Raw genomic sequence first — 15,417 nt, 5'->3', positions numbered from 1 at the left:
GGTCCCTGCTCCTGCCAACCTAGAAGTTTGAAAACACGTCAAAGTGCAAGTAGTTAAATAGGAACCGCTCCAGCGGGAAGGTAAACAGCGTTTCCATGCGCTGCTCTGGTTCACCAGAAGCGGCTTAGTCCTGCTGGCCACAGGACCCAGAAGCTGTACGCCGGCTCCCTCAGCCTTTAGAGCAAGATGAGCGCCGCAACCCCAGAATCGGCCACAACTAGACCTAATAGTCAGAGGTATCTTTACCTTTAAACAAGCTATAGCTTAGGGGCCCATGCTCTCAGGGCCCCCCCAAAAATAAAGGGAAAAAATCCTGGATGTACATTTCAAAAATATAAGATAGAAAACAAATAAAACCTACATATAGCAACAGTGTTTTGTGTTGTGTCGGCTCCTAAATGTAAGTAATGGGCCCCGTCTGCTAGCCTGCTCCCTAAAAACAGTGACAATTTGTTGCTGACAAAGGACAGCTGGACATATAAAGGGCCCCATTACCTTCAGTGGCTTAGGGCTTCATCAAACCTAAATCCAGCCCTGAGTTCAACTGTAATGACTGGATGCAGAATGACTCCAACAGCTGAAACCCCTAAATATTTGCTAATACTTGGTGCCACTGAGAATAATATCTAGAATAACAGAATTATATAATTGCAGAGTCCCAAACCCACATTATGCTTTTAAGCTGTAGCCTCAGACCCATCCTTGTTGTTGTTGAGTCGTTTAGTGTGTCCGACTCTTCGTGACCCCCTGGACCAGAGCACGCCAGGCACTCCTGTCTTCCACTGCCTCCCGCAGTTTGGTCAAACTCATGCTGGTAGCTTGGAGAACACTGTCCAACCATCTTGTCCTCTGTCATCCCCTTCTCCTTGTGCCCTCCATCTTTCCCAACGTCAGGGTCTTTTCCAGGGAGTCTTCTCTTCTCATGCAGTGGCCAAAGTCTTGGAGTCTCAGCTTCAGGATCTGTCCTTCCAGTGAGCACTCAGGGCTGATTTCCTTCAGAATGGAGAGGTTTGCTCTTCTTGCAGCCCATGGGACTCTCAAGAGTCTCCTCCAGCACCAGAATTCAAAAGCACCTGGCAAGCCACTCCAGTATCCCTACCAAGAAAACTCCGTGGACAAAGACAACAGGCCCATCCTAAGAACTCACAAAAGGCAATTTGTCATCCTCCCCCCCCCAATGTCACTCATTGCATTTCACCCTCAGACTACGTTGTTTCTCTTGAATCTTTCTCTTGGACCTTCTGCTTGGATGGACTGGTCCTGTTCATTTGATTTGCAGACAACTGCTCTATTACCATTTATTTTTATTTACATACTGCTCTATCACCGCAGGTCTCAGGGCAGTTCACAAGATAAAATCACAATATAGAAACACGAAATACACATTCAAAATACAAACAAAAGCAATAACCCAATAACCCGCTCCCAACTCATTTTTAAAAAGGAATTGGATGTTAATCAGTCAAAGACCTGGTCAAAGAGGAACTCGGTCTTCTCCCAACTTTTCTCATTTTTGCTACTGCCTTTATTTCCCTTCAGAACTGTCAAAGCATTGAAGGAAGGCGTCACACCGATGGTGAAAAAGTCCCTGGATAAAAATCTAGTTCCTGTTTTGGATGCAAACGTAGGTCTTACCTAGAGTATTCTTGGGTGGGATTGTATTTGAAGTATGGGGTGCGGGTGGCGCTGGGGTCTAAACCACTGAGCCTCTTGGGCTTGCCGATCAGAAGGTTGGTGGTTCAAATCCACAGAACGGGGTGAGCTCCTGTTGCTCTGCCCCAGTTTCTGCCAACCTAGCAGTTCAAAAGCATGCCAGTGCAAGTAGATAAATAGGTACCACTGTGGCAGGAAGGTAAACGGTGTTTCTGCACGCTCTGGTTTCCATCACAGTGTCCTGTTGCACCAGAAGCAGTTTAGTCCTGCTGGCCACATGACTCGGAAAGCTGCCTGGACCACTGGACAGGGTTGCAGTTTTGCAACACGATCCGACTGCAACCTATTGTTTTGCAATAAACAATGCTGGATTCCTAACTCCTCATGTTTCTGAGTTTTATTGGCGTAAAGTCAGGAAATACGCTATTTTCTGGCTTACAACAATGAGACTCCTTCACACCAGAGCTGCCAGAAAAACTGGACAAACGCTGGCTCCCTCGGCTTGAAAGCGAAATGAGCACTGCAACCCCATAGTCACCCTTGACTGGACTTAACCATCCAGGGGTCCTTTACCTATATTTGAAGTATTGGCTCAGAAGATCCTGTGTTGGTGCAACTCCTTGTGGCACAAGGACTGGCACACATGTGGCACAAACAGAGATGAGGAAATCTGGCAGCTCTGGTGTGAAGCAGTCTCATTGTTGTAAGCCAGAAAATAGCGTATTTCCTGACTTTACGCCAATAAAACTCAGAAACATGAGGAGTTAGGAATCCAGCATTGTTTATTGCAAAACAATAGGTTGCAGTCGGATCGTGTTGCAAAACTGCAACCCTGTCCAGTGGTCCAGGCAGTGGTATTTATAAAATTTCAAACAAAGCATTTCAATTTCCACCAATCCTATACATCATTACCTCATTTCATGTTTAATACACGTGCGCAATAAGCACTGGCAATTTCTGCCAGTGATTCCCACTGTGTTCTGTTACATTGTGTTAGTGTGCATGTTGGGGACCTGTGTTACGTGTAGCCATTTGCACCATGTAGCAACTTATGTGTGTCTTTGTGATTCACATATTAGTTGTATTTCTGCCCCAGTGGGTGGGCGGCGACTTGCAAAATCATCAGTTTCATAAAGTAGAAAGGCTACCATAACTTCTCTATTAGAAGCACCCTCAAAGATTTACAGGGGTACACATTATCACATTTATTTTGGCCCTTTGGGCCACTGCCACATCATGACTCGTTAGCAGGCACTAATTGCACTGCTAATTGCAAAGACCACCCAAGACACCCCAATGGACTGCAGCTCCTATGACAGCAGCCTCCCCTTGCTCTGTGGCATTTGTCTTGCAGGCCTGTGACCTCTTGCTGTCGTCCCTTTCTGACTCCGATGGTTTCCTGCTGAGCCTCCAGGACCTGGGTGAGTCCCTTCCTTTCTCCCTCAACACTTTTTCTTCCAAAACAGAGAAGTGTTGAGTGGCTGTTCCTCACCTCCACCTCGCAGGCCCCATACTAGAAGATGCAGCATTAGAAGGCTAATAAAATGAACCAGGAAGGAAGGGAAGTTGGTGGTAAATGCATGGTTTGCATTTGGTTAAATGTCCAATCTGCAAAACTGAAAGTGATAAATTGAAACAAAACAAAATAAAATGGGGATTCATGCTGGGGTGTTTTCACAATGGGCATCTGCAAAAAAAATTCAGGGAAATCCGCCTCATGGTTGTTTGGTTGAAGAAAAACAAATGAAACATTTTTTTTTTACCCTAATTTATCCACATTCCATTCCATTATTGTAGATTTTGGAAAAGCCAGCACTGGAAAATGTATCAAAAGGGTGTGTGCTTTTATATTTATTGTTTTAGTTTCTTATTCGTTGCATTTATATTCCTCCTTTTAATCCAAGGAGCACAAGCTGGCATGCATAGCTCTCCACCTCCTCATTTAATCCCTGCAACAACCTGCAAGGTAGGATAGGTTCAGAGATGGTGATGGGCCCAAGGTCAGCCAGTGAGCTTACGGCCAAGCAGGGATTTGAATCCTGACCTCCCAGGTCTCCTCAAGACCAGGAGAGCTGTGTGCTCAAGGGAGACATCCTCCAGGAGTCCTGAACCCACAACAATAAAGCCCTTTCTCCTTATCTTATTTTTGCCTTTTGTGCAGTTGACTTGTCACCTGCCGGGATCCAGTATTCTCTCCAGAGCTTCCAGATACAAGACGATGTTCTCATCCTCAAGCTGGGCGTAAGTACCAAGCATTTGCCTACAGGGGATCCTGCTTGTCTAGAAAGAGATCAACAAGGGGACCTAGTAGCTCAAAGCACTGGCAACCGTTCATGGGATTTGTTAGATTTGTGTTAGCTGTTACAGCCTTTCTCAACCCTGTGGGTCCCAGATGTTGTTGAACTACAACTCCCATCACCCCTAGATAGCAAGGACAGAGCTCAGGGATGATGGGAGCTGTAGTCCAACAACATCTGGGGACCCACAGGTTGAGAACCACTGTATTAATTAGAAGGAGGACTGTATCAGTTCAGCACCAGACAGCAATCTTCTTTATGAGACCATAGATGTAAAGATTTGGGGCAATGTCCCAGGAGTCACTGGGTATCAGAACAAGTTGCTCCAGGAAGTTCATAGAATCGTAGAGTTGGAAGAGACCCAAATGGACCTTTGCAATGTAGCTATGTGGAACCTCAAAATCATCAGGCTTTGTCCCCCTCTGGTGGGGTGGCCTAGCCTACAAATGCCAGTGGTACCTTGAGTTACAAACATCTCAGGTTACAAGCACTTCAGGTTACAAACTCCACTAACCTGGAAGAGTTACCTCGAGTTGAGAACATTGCCTCAGGATGAGAACGGAAATCGTGTGCCTGCAGCACAGCGGCAGCAAGAGGCCCCATTAGCGAAAGAGCACACCTCTAGTTAAGAACAGTTTCAGGTTAAGAACGGACCTCCAGGAACGAATTAAGTTCGTAACTAGAGGTACCACTGTACATCCAATTCTGGCAGGAAAGGAAAGTTTCTCTTGAAGAAAATCAAAATTTAAAGAAGCCCTGTTGTAACCCCCTGGAGGAACCTGTCTACAATTTGGCAGGCTTAATCAACTTTGGACTGCCTCCTATGCTGGTGGATTTCATCCACTTTTGTGGAAATGGGGGGAATTATAGATATTTTTTGGTGCAAATCCTGAGAGCGTACCCTTATGGTATGCCTTCCCTGGAGGCCACCATCTCTTGTAGACACCTCCTGTTCATAACTTATGAAGGTCTGTCATAATGTCAACATTCAAGGTCATGCATAGTGCCACAAACAAACATGGTGCATCAACCACCTCTGAATATCAGTTTCTGGGGATTACAAGTGTGGTTGGCTCATCTCTTGATTTGGAGCTTAAAACAGGCATCTCATTGGCCAATGTGAGAAGAAGAGGTTGGGGGCTAGGTGGGCCGTTGGTCTGATCCAGCAAGCTCTTCTGGTTTTCTTATGGAAGCATGGTGGCTCTAGCCGGGGCATCAACAGCGCTATAAGTAACAGGGAAAGGGCCGTTTGAAGACATTACTGGTGTTCAAGAGACGCATGAGAAACACACAACTCCTGTGGCTGCTCTTTCCAGCTCTCTGCAGGAGAAGGAGAAGCAGACGGCAGAGCAGAAGACAGGATTGCTGACCTCTTGAAGTCTCTTCCCGCAATGCAAGATGGAGCTGTTGCGGACGTTGCCATGACAAAAAACCAGCTGGAGCAGAACTTTAACCAGCTCTTATACCCCTTTGAGCCCTTCGTTGTGGACAAAGATCACAGAATGGTGAGTAGCATTGTCTGCTGTAGCTGCATCTGGTTCCTTCCACTGCCCTTGGCCCTGTAGGGCAGGCAGGTCCAACTTCCAAAAGACGGCGATCTAAAAGGTAAAGGTAAAGGGACCCCTGACCATTAGGTCTAATCACGGCCGACTCTGGGGTTGTGGTGCTCATCTCGCTTTATTGGCCAAGGGAGCCGGCATACAGCTTCCGGGTCATGTGGCCAGCATGACTAAGCCGCTTCTGGCAAACCAGAGCAGCCGTTTACCTTCCCACTGGAGTGGTACCTATTTATCTACTTGCACTTTGACTTGCTTTCAAACTAGGTTGACAGGAGCAGGGACCAAGCAACAGGAGCTCACCCTGTCGCGGGGATTCAAACCGCCGGCCTTCTGATCAGCAAGCCCTAGGCTCTGTGGTTTAACCCACAGGGCCACCTGCATCCCTTAGACAGCGATCTACTTCCACTATAAATAGACTGGCAGTGATCTACTCATTGGATTGACTAGAGTTGTTGAACTTTTTTTGGGGGGGGATGAGCAAAAATTGTTGACTGCAGACACCCCTGCTGTAGGGCAAACTCTGGGCCCATACAAGACTTAAATACACTTTGCATCTCTTCCTCACTCAGAACTGCTTGAAATGGCTTTGAATTTCTTCTAACACTAATCCAACACATGGATGTTCTTGTTTTCAGAAGGGGTTTTAAATAGCAAGTTAGCTTACAAGATAATAAGGCCAAAGTGTGGCTCAGCCAAATGGAGATTATTTTTGTTGAGGGGAAGGACAGTCAGCAGAAGGGGGAAGAATGAAAGTCCACTTCTCTGCTCTGACATTCTCCATTGATTTCTCATTCCATGTACATCTCCCAGGGCTATTGCCTGTTGGAAAGTGTTTTACCTGCGCTTCCAGGGGAAGTTTCTTATGATGTGAGTACATTGCATTAGTACGGCTCAGTTTTTAAACATGGTTTTCCCTTCTGAAATTTCTTTGTCTTTTTAAAAATGATTTTTAATGAAGCTTTCTCATATAAATGAGAAATGCATAATAAGAAACAAAAACAGGCATAAGAAATCTTGTGAACTTCGTCTCAGTACTCCCTCTTGATTCCCCCAAAAACAAATCAAAGCAACCAGGCAACACGAAGACAGGTAAGATGGAGAAACAGCAACCTGGAAGACCAAAGGAGGTAATTTATAAATTTTTGAGTTCAAGGTCAAAAGTGTTTAGGTATAATACCAGTCTGTAATGGACGATGAGGACCTTGGATGCGTGGGGACAACTGCTCACTGTTGTTACAAAACAGATTCAACAAATGGAAGTTGCCATCTCTGCATTAGGAAATGCGAGAACATTACAAACAGGTAGCCAGAGAGCTGCTCTTCCAGCAAAGAGTGATTTAAATTTCCCCCATTGATTATTAAACTTTTGGTCTTCATGATTTCTGCTTCTTCCAGGCATTTTAGCCATTTCAGCATACTCCATCAATTTATAACTTATCTTAAAGACCATTGTACACAGCTAAAATCGTTAGCAGGATTGGAATACCACTTGTAGTTTAATGATGAATGTTGGGTACAATGGAGATATAAAAAGATCTGGATTATTATAAAAGATGCAGGAGGGAAGTCCAAGAGATTCCTTGGAATCTAGTTTTAAATGTTGTATGTTGGATATGTGGCTGTAAAAATTCAATCTGAAAAACCAAATAAATCTCTAAAAAATAAATAAAGAGTGATTTATATTTCCATTTAAACTGCGTCTCTGCAGGAGCTGAACGACTACCTGGTGAACATAACGGCTCGTGGGCCACCTAAATTCCATGGGGCCTATGGTAGTTTGTATGTGATCCATCCATTAAAGATGGAGGTGTTCAATACCAAGGAAATGGAGGTCGCCGTTTGGACTCTGACCGATGTGAGTTCCAGTCTGGGGAGTCTTCTGGAGGAGAACATTCTTGGTCCATCAGCACCGTCTCCCTCCACTGAATGGACCTTCTCTTGTTTTTTCTCTCTCTTTCATGGCAGGCTTACTGTTTATCAGCTGATATTTTTATTACAGACAACAAGCTGAAGCTCTCGTTAACTCTAGACAGGTAACAAACACCCTGACGCCCTATTCAGCATCATTGCCTCTTGGCGTACTTGACAGAACTTCTTGCTTACATGTGCAGAATGATAGAAGCAAAAGGTTGCATGCCAGTAGATACAGTTGTTGTTCTTGTTGTTGTTTAATTCAGTGTTTCCCAACCTTGGGCCTCCAGCTGTTTTTGAACTACAATTCCCATCATCCCTGACCACTGGTCTTGCTAGCTAGGGATGATGGGAGTTGTAGTCCAAAAACAGCTTGAGGCCCAAGGTTGGGAAACACTGGTTTAATTTATATACCAATTAATTACCAGGATGGCTTCTATGTGATTTACAAGTATAAAAGCAACCAGAAAGCACACATAACTGAAGTACACACTACAACAATTCCATCAAAACAATAAAGCAAGCTAGTCAAAACAGTACAATATACTGCTTAACATTTCTAAGCAGTGTGCCGTAAGATTACCTCTTCTGAAATCTCAAACAAAATCAGTTAAGATTGAACATGAAGACAGAAGCCCCAATTAAGTCGTGAGTCGAGTGGCAGAAGCCAAAGGTTACGAGTAGTTGGAGATGATGGTTTTCATCTATAGATGGGAATAATAATGAAGTAATAATTCAAGGCCTTAAAGGGTTGTTGGGAAAGTGGAGAGCAAGGGGCACAGCACACAGCTCTCTTCTGCAACAGAAGATTCTGGTCAGGCCCGTCAGGGACCTCAGGAGGAAGAGCCGAGGGGCCCCACAGCCTCCCAGGATGGGCCACCCAAGGCACTCGCCTCACCATGCCTAGTGGTGGGAGCAGCTCTGTCCCATGTCCTGCTCTCCAAGGAGGCCATCCCTGTATCAGGGGCAACCAGGGTATAGGTCACATTTTGCAGGGCACAGTGCAGACTGGTGGGGTCAGATGGGCACTGGAAGATAGTTGTTGCTAAGAGTCCAAGCTCAGATTTTTTTCTGTTGTGAACCACCCTGGGATCTTCGGATGAAGGGTGGTATACAAATGTAATTAATTCATGGATATGGATTTTTGACCCTTGATGGGAAGTTTCAGATTTGAGGGGGAATCACGTGCAATGTAGTTGACGGGAACCTTGTGCTAAGCCAATTCTAACAAGCATTTCCTTTTCCCTCGCAGTGGATTTCTGGACATGGAAGGCGATAACGTAAGCGCTTCCACCTATTCTAAGACATTCTGTCATATAGCAAGATTCATTTATTTAGCCCTTTTTTGCTTGACCTTCCTCACAGTCCCTCGTCAGAGAATCATGGCAACGGCCATGATTGTGCTTAAAAGCTTCTAAGTGTCTTGCCCAAGACACTCAGCCAATTCATGGCCAAGCAGGGATTGGAACTCAGGACTTCAGAGACTGACTTGTCTGCTCTTTCCACCCACTGGCCCTGCTTTTGTTCAGTCTAAGGATTTGTTCATGGGTGATGTCAGGATTTGCAGTGGCTTCCAGTTATGTTCTGGGCCCAGTGCCATGGCTGCTCCTGGCCTAGCTCAAAGGAATTGAAATCTACTCGGAGTCAAGTGTGGATTTCATGCTCTTGATTCAGCTCATAGTAGTGAGGAATGGAAGTTCCCCCGAAATGTCTGCTTTATATACATTATTTACACAATGGGCCCCACGTGATTGGCTAATTCTGGGATTCTCTGGTAGGCCAATCAGGTTGTGGATTCACTTCCACCTGGAGTTGGATTAGGTGGCTCCTGCGGACCAATCAGACTGATGCATTCTGGATCCTATTGCTCTAGGGCCAATCAGAGTGCTGCATTTTGAATCCTATTGTTCTAGGACCAATCTGCTGCATTCTGAATCCTATTGTTCTAGGACCAATCAGACTGCTGCATTTTGGATCCTATTCAACTCAGTACATAACAGGAATGTTCTCCCTAACTACAGTACATTTACCGTATTTTTCGCCCCATAGGACACACTTTTTCCCCTCCAAAAACGAAGGGGAAATCTGGGTGCGTCCTATGGGGCAAATGCAGGCTTTCGCTGAAGCTTGGAGAGCGCACCGACCCCTCTCGCTCTCCAGGCTTCAGGAAGACATCCGCAGCCTGGGCAGCCCTGTGGGAGTTCTCCGCAGGGCTCCCCACGCTGCGGATAGCAGCCTGCCGCCCGGCGGGTGGGGCGCCCTGAAGCAGAGCGCCCCGCGCGCTGGGCAGACATTCGCAGTGTGGGGAGCCCTGCAGGAGTTCCCCGCAGGGTTCCCCACACTGCGGATAGCAGCCTGCCATCCGGCGGGTGGGGCGCCCTGAAGCAGAGCGCCCCGTGCGCCGGGCAGACATCTGCAGCGTGGGGAGCCCTGCAGGAGTTCCCCGCAGGGTTCCCCACACTGCGGATAGCAGCCTGCCGCCTGAGGCAGACATCGGCCAGCCCCACAAGCTCGGGGGACAGCAGGGAGGCACAGCGCCGTTCCCCGACCTGGTTCGGTTTCCCCGACCTGCTTTTGGGGGGGGGGAAATAAAGAAAAAAAAATTCCTTTATTTCCCCCCCAAAAAACTAGGTGCGTCCTATGGGACGGAGCGTCCTATGGGACGAAAAATACGGTACTTATTTGTTAAATTGTGTGTTTATTTGTTAAATTTATATCCCTCCACTCCTCCCAAAGAGCTCAAGGTGGCAAATGCATCTGGGATAAAAACAGGTATGGGTTTTGCAGGAGGGGAAGGTGACGCTCTTCCCAAGGCACCACAACTGATTAATGGGAAGGAGGGAGGTGTCAAAAGGATTGCCCATCTCTGGAGCAAAGTGCCTTGGATGGCTCTTCATGCTGACTCTCCATTGAAGCCACATGGATTATGGTGCTGTTGGACCTGAGCGTGAGGTGTCTCCCTTTCCATGCTGCTTCCTTGCATTGCTGATCGCATCTCTTCTTCTAGAGGGCCCGGCTCCACGGAGGTGCATACGATGCTGTGGAAATGCTGGAGAAGGTGCTGAACCAAGAGAGTCCTTTTCCAATGTTGGGTAAGAGTTGTGGGGTACTGAGGTGATGTTGACTCAGGTACAGTCGCAGCCTTGATCACCTTTGAGGTTTCCTTCCAAGCCATCGCTTCAGCCTCAAACCACAAAGCTTGCTTGTTGGGTAGCACCGATGGCTGAACTGAAGCCTTCAGCTGATCTCCACTTAGTTCAGAAAGGCTCTCTGGAGGAGCATCCCTTTGTGGCTGTGTAGAAGCCCTAAGGGACATGGATGGCGCTGTGGTCTAAACCAGTGAGCCTAGGGCTTGCTGATCGGAAGGTTGGTGGTTCGAATCCCCGCGACGGGGTGAGCTCCCGTTGTTTGGTCCCTGCTCCTGCCCACCTAGCAGTTCAAAAGCACATCAAAGTGCAAGTAGATAAATAGGTACCGCTCTGGCGGGAAGGTAAACGGCGTTTCCATGCGCTGCACTGCTTCGCCAGAAGCGGCTTAGTCCTGCTGGCCACACGACCCGGAAGCTGTACGCCGGCTCCCTCAGCTTATAGAGCGAGATGAGCGCTGCAACCCCAGAGTCGTCTACGACTGGACCTAACGGTCAGGGGTACCTTTACCTTTACCTAGAAGCCCTAATGTCAAGGAGAGAGGAACGTGGTACTCCCCCCCCCTCAATCTGGCCTAGTGACATGAACCAGGATGCCTTCTGTTGACCCAAATTGGTGCATGTTATGTTTCTTCTCTTCAGATTACCTGCAGCAGGAGCTCCCCTTGCCTCTGGTTCCAGACATTGGTGAAGTGATGAAGATGGAAGATACATGCTATGATGTGAGCCTTTGGCATTTAGTCCATGGTTCAGGATGCAGGCTTTGACCGATGCAGCCCTGGAGGGTCTTAAAGGGCAGGAATAACCATAGTTTAGAGGTCCCGGGCCCTAAGGAAGTCAGACTATCCTCCACCAGGGACAGGGCCTTCTCAGTGATGGCTCCGACCTGGTGGAATGCTCTGTCCCATGAGACCAGGGCCCCGCAGGATTTAACCTCCTTCCGTCGGGCCTGTAAGACAGAGCTATTCCGCCTGGCCTTTAATTTGAATTCAGCCTGATTTTTTATTTCCCTTCTCTTCCTTCCCCCTCCCCTTTTATGAAGATCACCCACTCTGAGACCCCACAGCTAATTCTCCCCTGGTCTCCACGCTGCCCCAAGTAGGACCAATTCAGCCAGCTAGCCCTGGGGATTAACTCATGCTTATTTCCCCTAAATTGATTTTTGAATGTTATTGTTATTCATGTTTTGATACTGTATTTTATGCTGCTTTTACAATTAAGTGTTTTAAATCTGTTGTTAGCCGCCCTGAGCCTGGTTTTTGAACCGGGAAGGGCGGGGTATAAATAAAAATTTATTTAATTTATATTCATAGGAGTAGCCCTGGAGTGCCACAGGGGACTTTCCACAAAGTCTCAGAGTGCAGTTCCCTGCCGCAGTTCAGTAGAGCAGGCGCTCTATGTAGGAAGCTCTGATGGCAAGGCAAACAGGCGGCAAGAGATGAATTGTTGCGCAAGTGTGCGGGGGGAGGGGGGGCCACAGCCAGGCCAAGAGGCAGCAGGAGAGGGGCTGATGGAAAGAGGGAGAGGGGGAGATTTGGGGTGGTATTCTCCTGAAGCAATGGCCTCTGCAGGGGCCAAGACAAAGGCACCTTGGACAGCTGGGGCTGGAGACCTCTGTAGGAGAAGGGGCCAGGTTTCAGCAGCAACCAGGAGTTGCAGTTCTATCAGGCTTGCTAGCTAAACCTTCCCCAGGGACCGCCCGCCCTGCTTCGCCATCTGAGGTGAAACAGGAAAGTCACCACCACCACCAATGCCCTCCCCCAAAGCCTCGCTAACAAGAGTTGTATGGCTGTGGTGGCAGCTTACTGTGCGATCTTGTTAAATATAACAATAATAATAATTTATTATTTATACCCCGCCCATCTGGCTGGGCTTCCCCAGCCACTCTGGGCGGCTTCCAACAAAGTATTAAAATACAGTAGTCTGTTAAGCATTAAAAGCTTCCCTAAACAGGGCTGCCTTCAGATGTCTTCTAAAAGTCTGGTAGTTGTGTTTCTCTTTGGCATCTGCTGGGAGGGCATTCCACAGGGTGGGTGCCACCACCAAGAAGGCCCTCTGCCTGGTTCCCTGTAACTTGGCTTCTCACAGGGAGGGAACCCGCCAGAAGGCCCTCGGCGCTGGACCTCAATGTCCGGGCAGAACGATGGGGGTGGAGATGCTCCTTCAGGACTGAGATCTTGCTGAAAGTTGTCTCCATGCAACCCTGCTGGCAGCAACCCTGCCCCGTGGGACTCTGCTGCCTGAGGCAGCTGCTTCCATCTGCCTCATGGGCAGCCCGGCCCTGAGCTTCACTGAGCTGAGTTGCTTCATTTAAAGGAGTCCAGTCTGCTTTAACAGGCGTCGACTCCGGTGGAGTCACAGAGACTGTGGTTCCCCTAGGACAGGGGACTCTTCTCAGCCAGCAAACCACAAACCCTTGTCTCTAACTTTCTGGGAAGGGGGGTTGCACATACCATTGGTGATGGGTGGGGCCAGAACCAGGAGAAGGTCAAGGCATGGTTGTGATGCTTAACTTTACACGGTCAGCTAGTTTTCAGCCATGCAGAAATCCAGAGGTTTGGACACGCCTCCCCCCTCTTACCCAGACCAGTGAGAGGCATGGCCAGGATTCAAGAGCACCCTCTAGCCCAGAAAAAAAGCCTCAGGGGGGCATGAAGGAGGGCAAGGAAAGGCTGCGGAGGCAGCAAGGAATAGGAGGGGATCTTAGCAGGGTCTTGTGGCTCCAGGAGTCAGGGGGCAGAGGGTGGGAGCCTGCTGGGAAGGGCTCAAAAAGCAGAGTTGGAGGAGAGAAAACTTTGGCATTGGGAGAAAACATCACACTCCGGGAGTCGGATGGGCACATTTTGAACTCTTCCTTTTCCCTCGCTATAGGAATTCCTCTTGGTTTCTATAATTGCAAAGTAAAGATGTCCTCTGCTTGAAAACCAAGAAGCCAGAATCATCTCTCACCACCTCCATTCCCTTTGGGGCCATTTCCTTCAGTAGCACCAGCCAGCAGCAGGAAATGGTGCTGCCTCCATATTTGGAAAGCCCAGGATTTCTGTAGCAAAGGCCTCGCTTAGGATTTAAATTGCTTAAAAGGTCTGTGTTGGGGCAAGAGGCAATGGGCAGTGCAAAGTGGAAGCCGCACACGGGGCCCTGAATGCTCCTCTTGGCGAAGCAGCACCCATCGATTTGACTGGAGCTTCCTCGAAAGTGCTTTCAAGTGGTCAGTGCCCAACGGGGAGGAAGTCGTATTTCCCATTGTATCAATCCCTCTTCATGGATGAAATGAGCATGGAGGTCTCCAGATCTCCTTCGATACTCCAACCACCACTTAGCAGGTGTTTGCCCAGTGTAATAAGAATTTAAGGTCTCAAATATATAAATTAAATGTTCATCAATTTACAAGGCAAACACATACATAAGTATGTAAACCATGTGTCTGAAACATAGCTGTCAACTTTTCCCTTTTCTTGCGAGGAATCCTATTCGGAATAAGGGAATTTCCCTTTCAAAAAGGGAAAGATTAACAGCTATGGTCTGAAATAGTACAGGAGAACAATCCTGAAACCATTTTGACTCTCCCAAATTGACCTCAAATCTCTCTCTGCAAGGAGGAAGGAAATGGGAAAGCCTCTCCATTGTCTTTTGCTTACCTGTCTTTAGGGTGTCTTTGTGTATGAATAGGGTGAGCCTGTGACCTGGATTCAGGAATTAAAGTATTTACCATCACAAAAGAATGGCTGGGCTGCCCAGGTAAAGCAATCAGTGACCATTGTCAGGTATCCTGGCAGACAGGAATTCTGTTGTAGACCACCTCCTTCTGTGATGTATGTATGATGTTTTGGGGGTGGTCTTGAGCTACAGGGTGGGCAATTTCAAAAGTCTATATAAGGGCTTGTGCACCATTGTTCTGGGTCCTCCTCCCTCCTGCGCATGGTGAGTGAGGACCCTGTTGCAACAGTTCAATAAAGATCAGGCTTACTAGCTGCTTTGCTTCTCAGTATTCTCTGGTTGGCCTCTGTTATTTTCTCCTACCAATAGGGAACCTACTTAAGGACTCTATATGGGCTATTGGGTACCCCAATAAGGGAAAAGGAGCAGGTTTTGTTTACAACACCAGCAAAATATATGGTCTACTGCTACTGCTATTGTCTCACCTCTCCTTCATCTTGATGATTATGGACACAGCAACAATTAACAATCTGTTACCCCTAACATCAGCTTTGCTACTACATGAAGGTTTACATCAAGGAAGCCCTCTGCATTAATGAACACATTGCTTCTCCTGCATTTGTATGGTTGTATCTTCCCATTTTTGTATCTTCCCCAGTAGTGATGTATGGAAGTGAGAGCTGGACCATAAAGAAGGCTGATCGCCAAAGAATGGATGCTTTTGAATTCTGGTGCTGGAGGAGACTCTTGAGAGTCCCATGGACTGCAGGAAGATCAAACCGATCCATTCTGAAGGAAATCAGCCCTGAGTGCTCACTGGAAGGACAGATCCTGAAGCTGAGGCTCCAAGACTTTGGCCACCTCATGAGAAGAGAAGACTCCCTGGAGAAGACCCTGATGTTGGGAAAGATGGATGGCCCAAGGAGAAGGGGGCGACAGAGGACAAGATGGTTGGACGGTGATCTTGAAGCTACCAGCATGAGTTTGACCAAACTGCAGGAGGCAGTGGAAGATGGGAGTGCCTGGCGTGCTCTGGTCCAGGGGGTCACGAAGAGTCGGACACGACTAAATGACTAAACAACAACAATCTTCCCATTACTTCCCAAATTAGTATTCTGGTAGAGAGGGAGACCCAAATGCCTGCCAGATAAGTACTAAACTCCCAAGCACCTAAACCTGGTACTTTATGCCTTTC

General features: G+C 47.6%; 1 protein-coding gene and 1 long non-coding RNA gene across 3 annotated transcripts; both read left to right on the top strand.

The window, feature by feature from the left end:
- The first annotated feature begins 1,553 nt into the window (after window positions 1-1,553).
- On the top strand, window positions 1,554-3,888 carry LOC309345237. Its single transcript, XR_014158129.1, has 3 exons — window positions 1,554-1,624; window positions 3,008-3,074; window positions 3,815-3,888. It is a non-coding gene; the product is annotated as an uncharacterized lncRNA (long non-coding RNA).
- Window positions 3,889-4,994: 1,106 nt separating this feature from the next.
- Window positions 4,995-14,550, top strand: LOC309343348 (uncharacterized protein). Of its 2 annotated transcripts, XM_081864694.1 has the most exons (8): window positions 4,995-5,455; window positions 6,320-6,376; window positions 7,218-7,364; window positions 7,475-7,542; window positions 8,673-8,700; window positions 10,428-10,512; window positions 11,208-11,287; window positions 13,437-14,550. In XM_081864694.1, exons 1-8 carry the CDS (start codon window positions 5,342-5,344, stop codon window positions 13,467-13,469), a joined length of 612 nt encoding a protein of 203 aa, XP_081720820.1. In that variant the 5' UTR covers window positions 4,995-5,341; the 3' UTR covers window positions 13,470-14,550. The 2 variants fall into 2 exon arrangements, with proteins under 2 accessions (XP_081720820.1, XP_081720821.1); XM_081864695.1 differs by lacking the exon at window positions 6,320-6,376.
- Window positions 14,551-15,417: the final 867 nt, after the last annotated feature.

Source organism: Podarcis erhardii (genome assembly GCF_964252035.2).
Source record: "Podarcis erhardii genome assembly, chromosome: 6".
Classification (NCBI taxonomy): domain Eukaryota; kingdom Metazoa; phylum Chordata; class Lepidosauria; order Squamata; family Lacertidae; genus Podarcis; species Podarcis erhardii.
Note: the sequence above shows the minus strand (reverse complement) of the source record. Positions and strands in the feature narration are given on the sequence as shown.

Coding starts and splice junctions, on each gene's coding strand:
- LOC309343348 (XM_081864694.1), top strand. CDS start 5,342: ATGCAAGATGGAGCTGTTGCGGACGTTGCCATGACAAAAAACCAGCTG. Junction 6,377..7,217: donor CAGGGGAAGTTTCTTATGAT/GTGAGTACATTG, acceptor GCGTCTCTGCAG/GAGCTGAACGACTACCTGGT. Junction 10,513..11,207: donor GAGTCCTTTTCCAATGTTGG/GTAAGAGTTGTG, acceptor TCTTCTCTTCAG/ATTACCTGCAGCAGGAGCTC.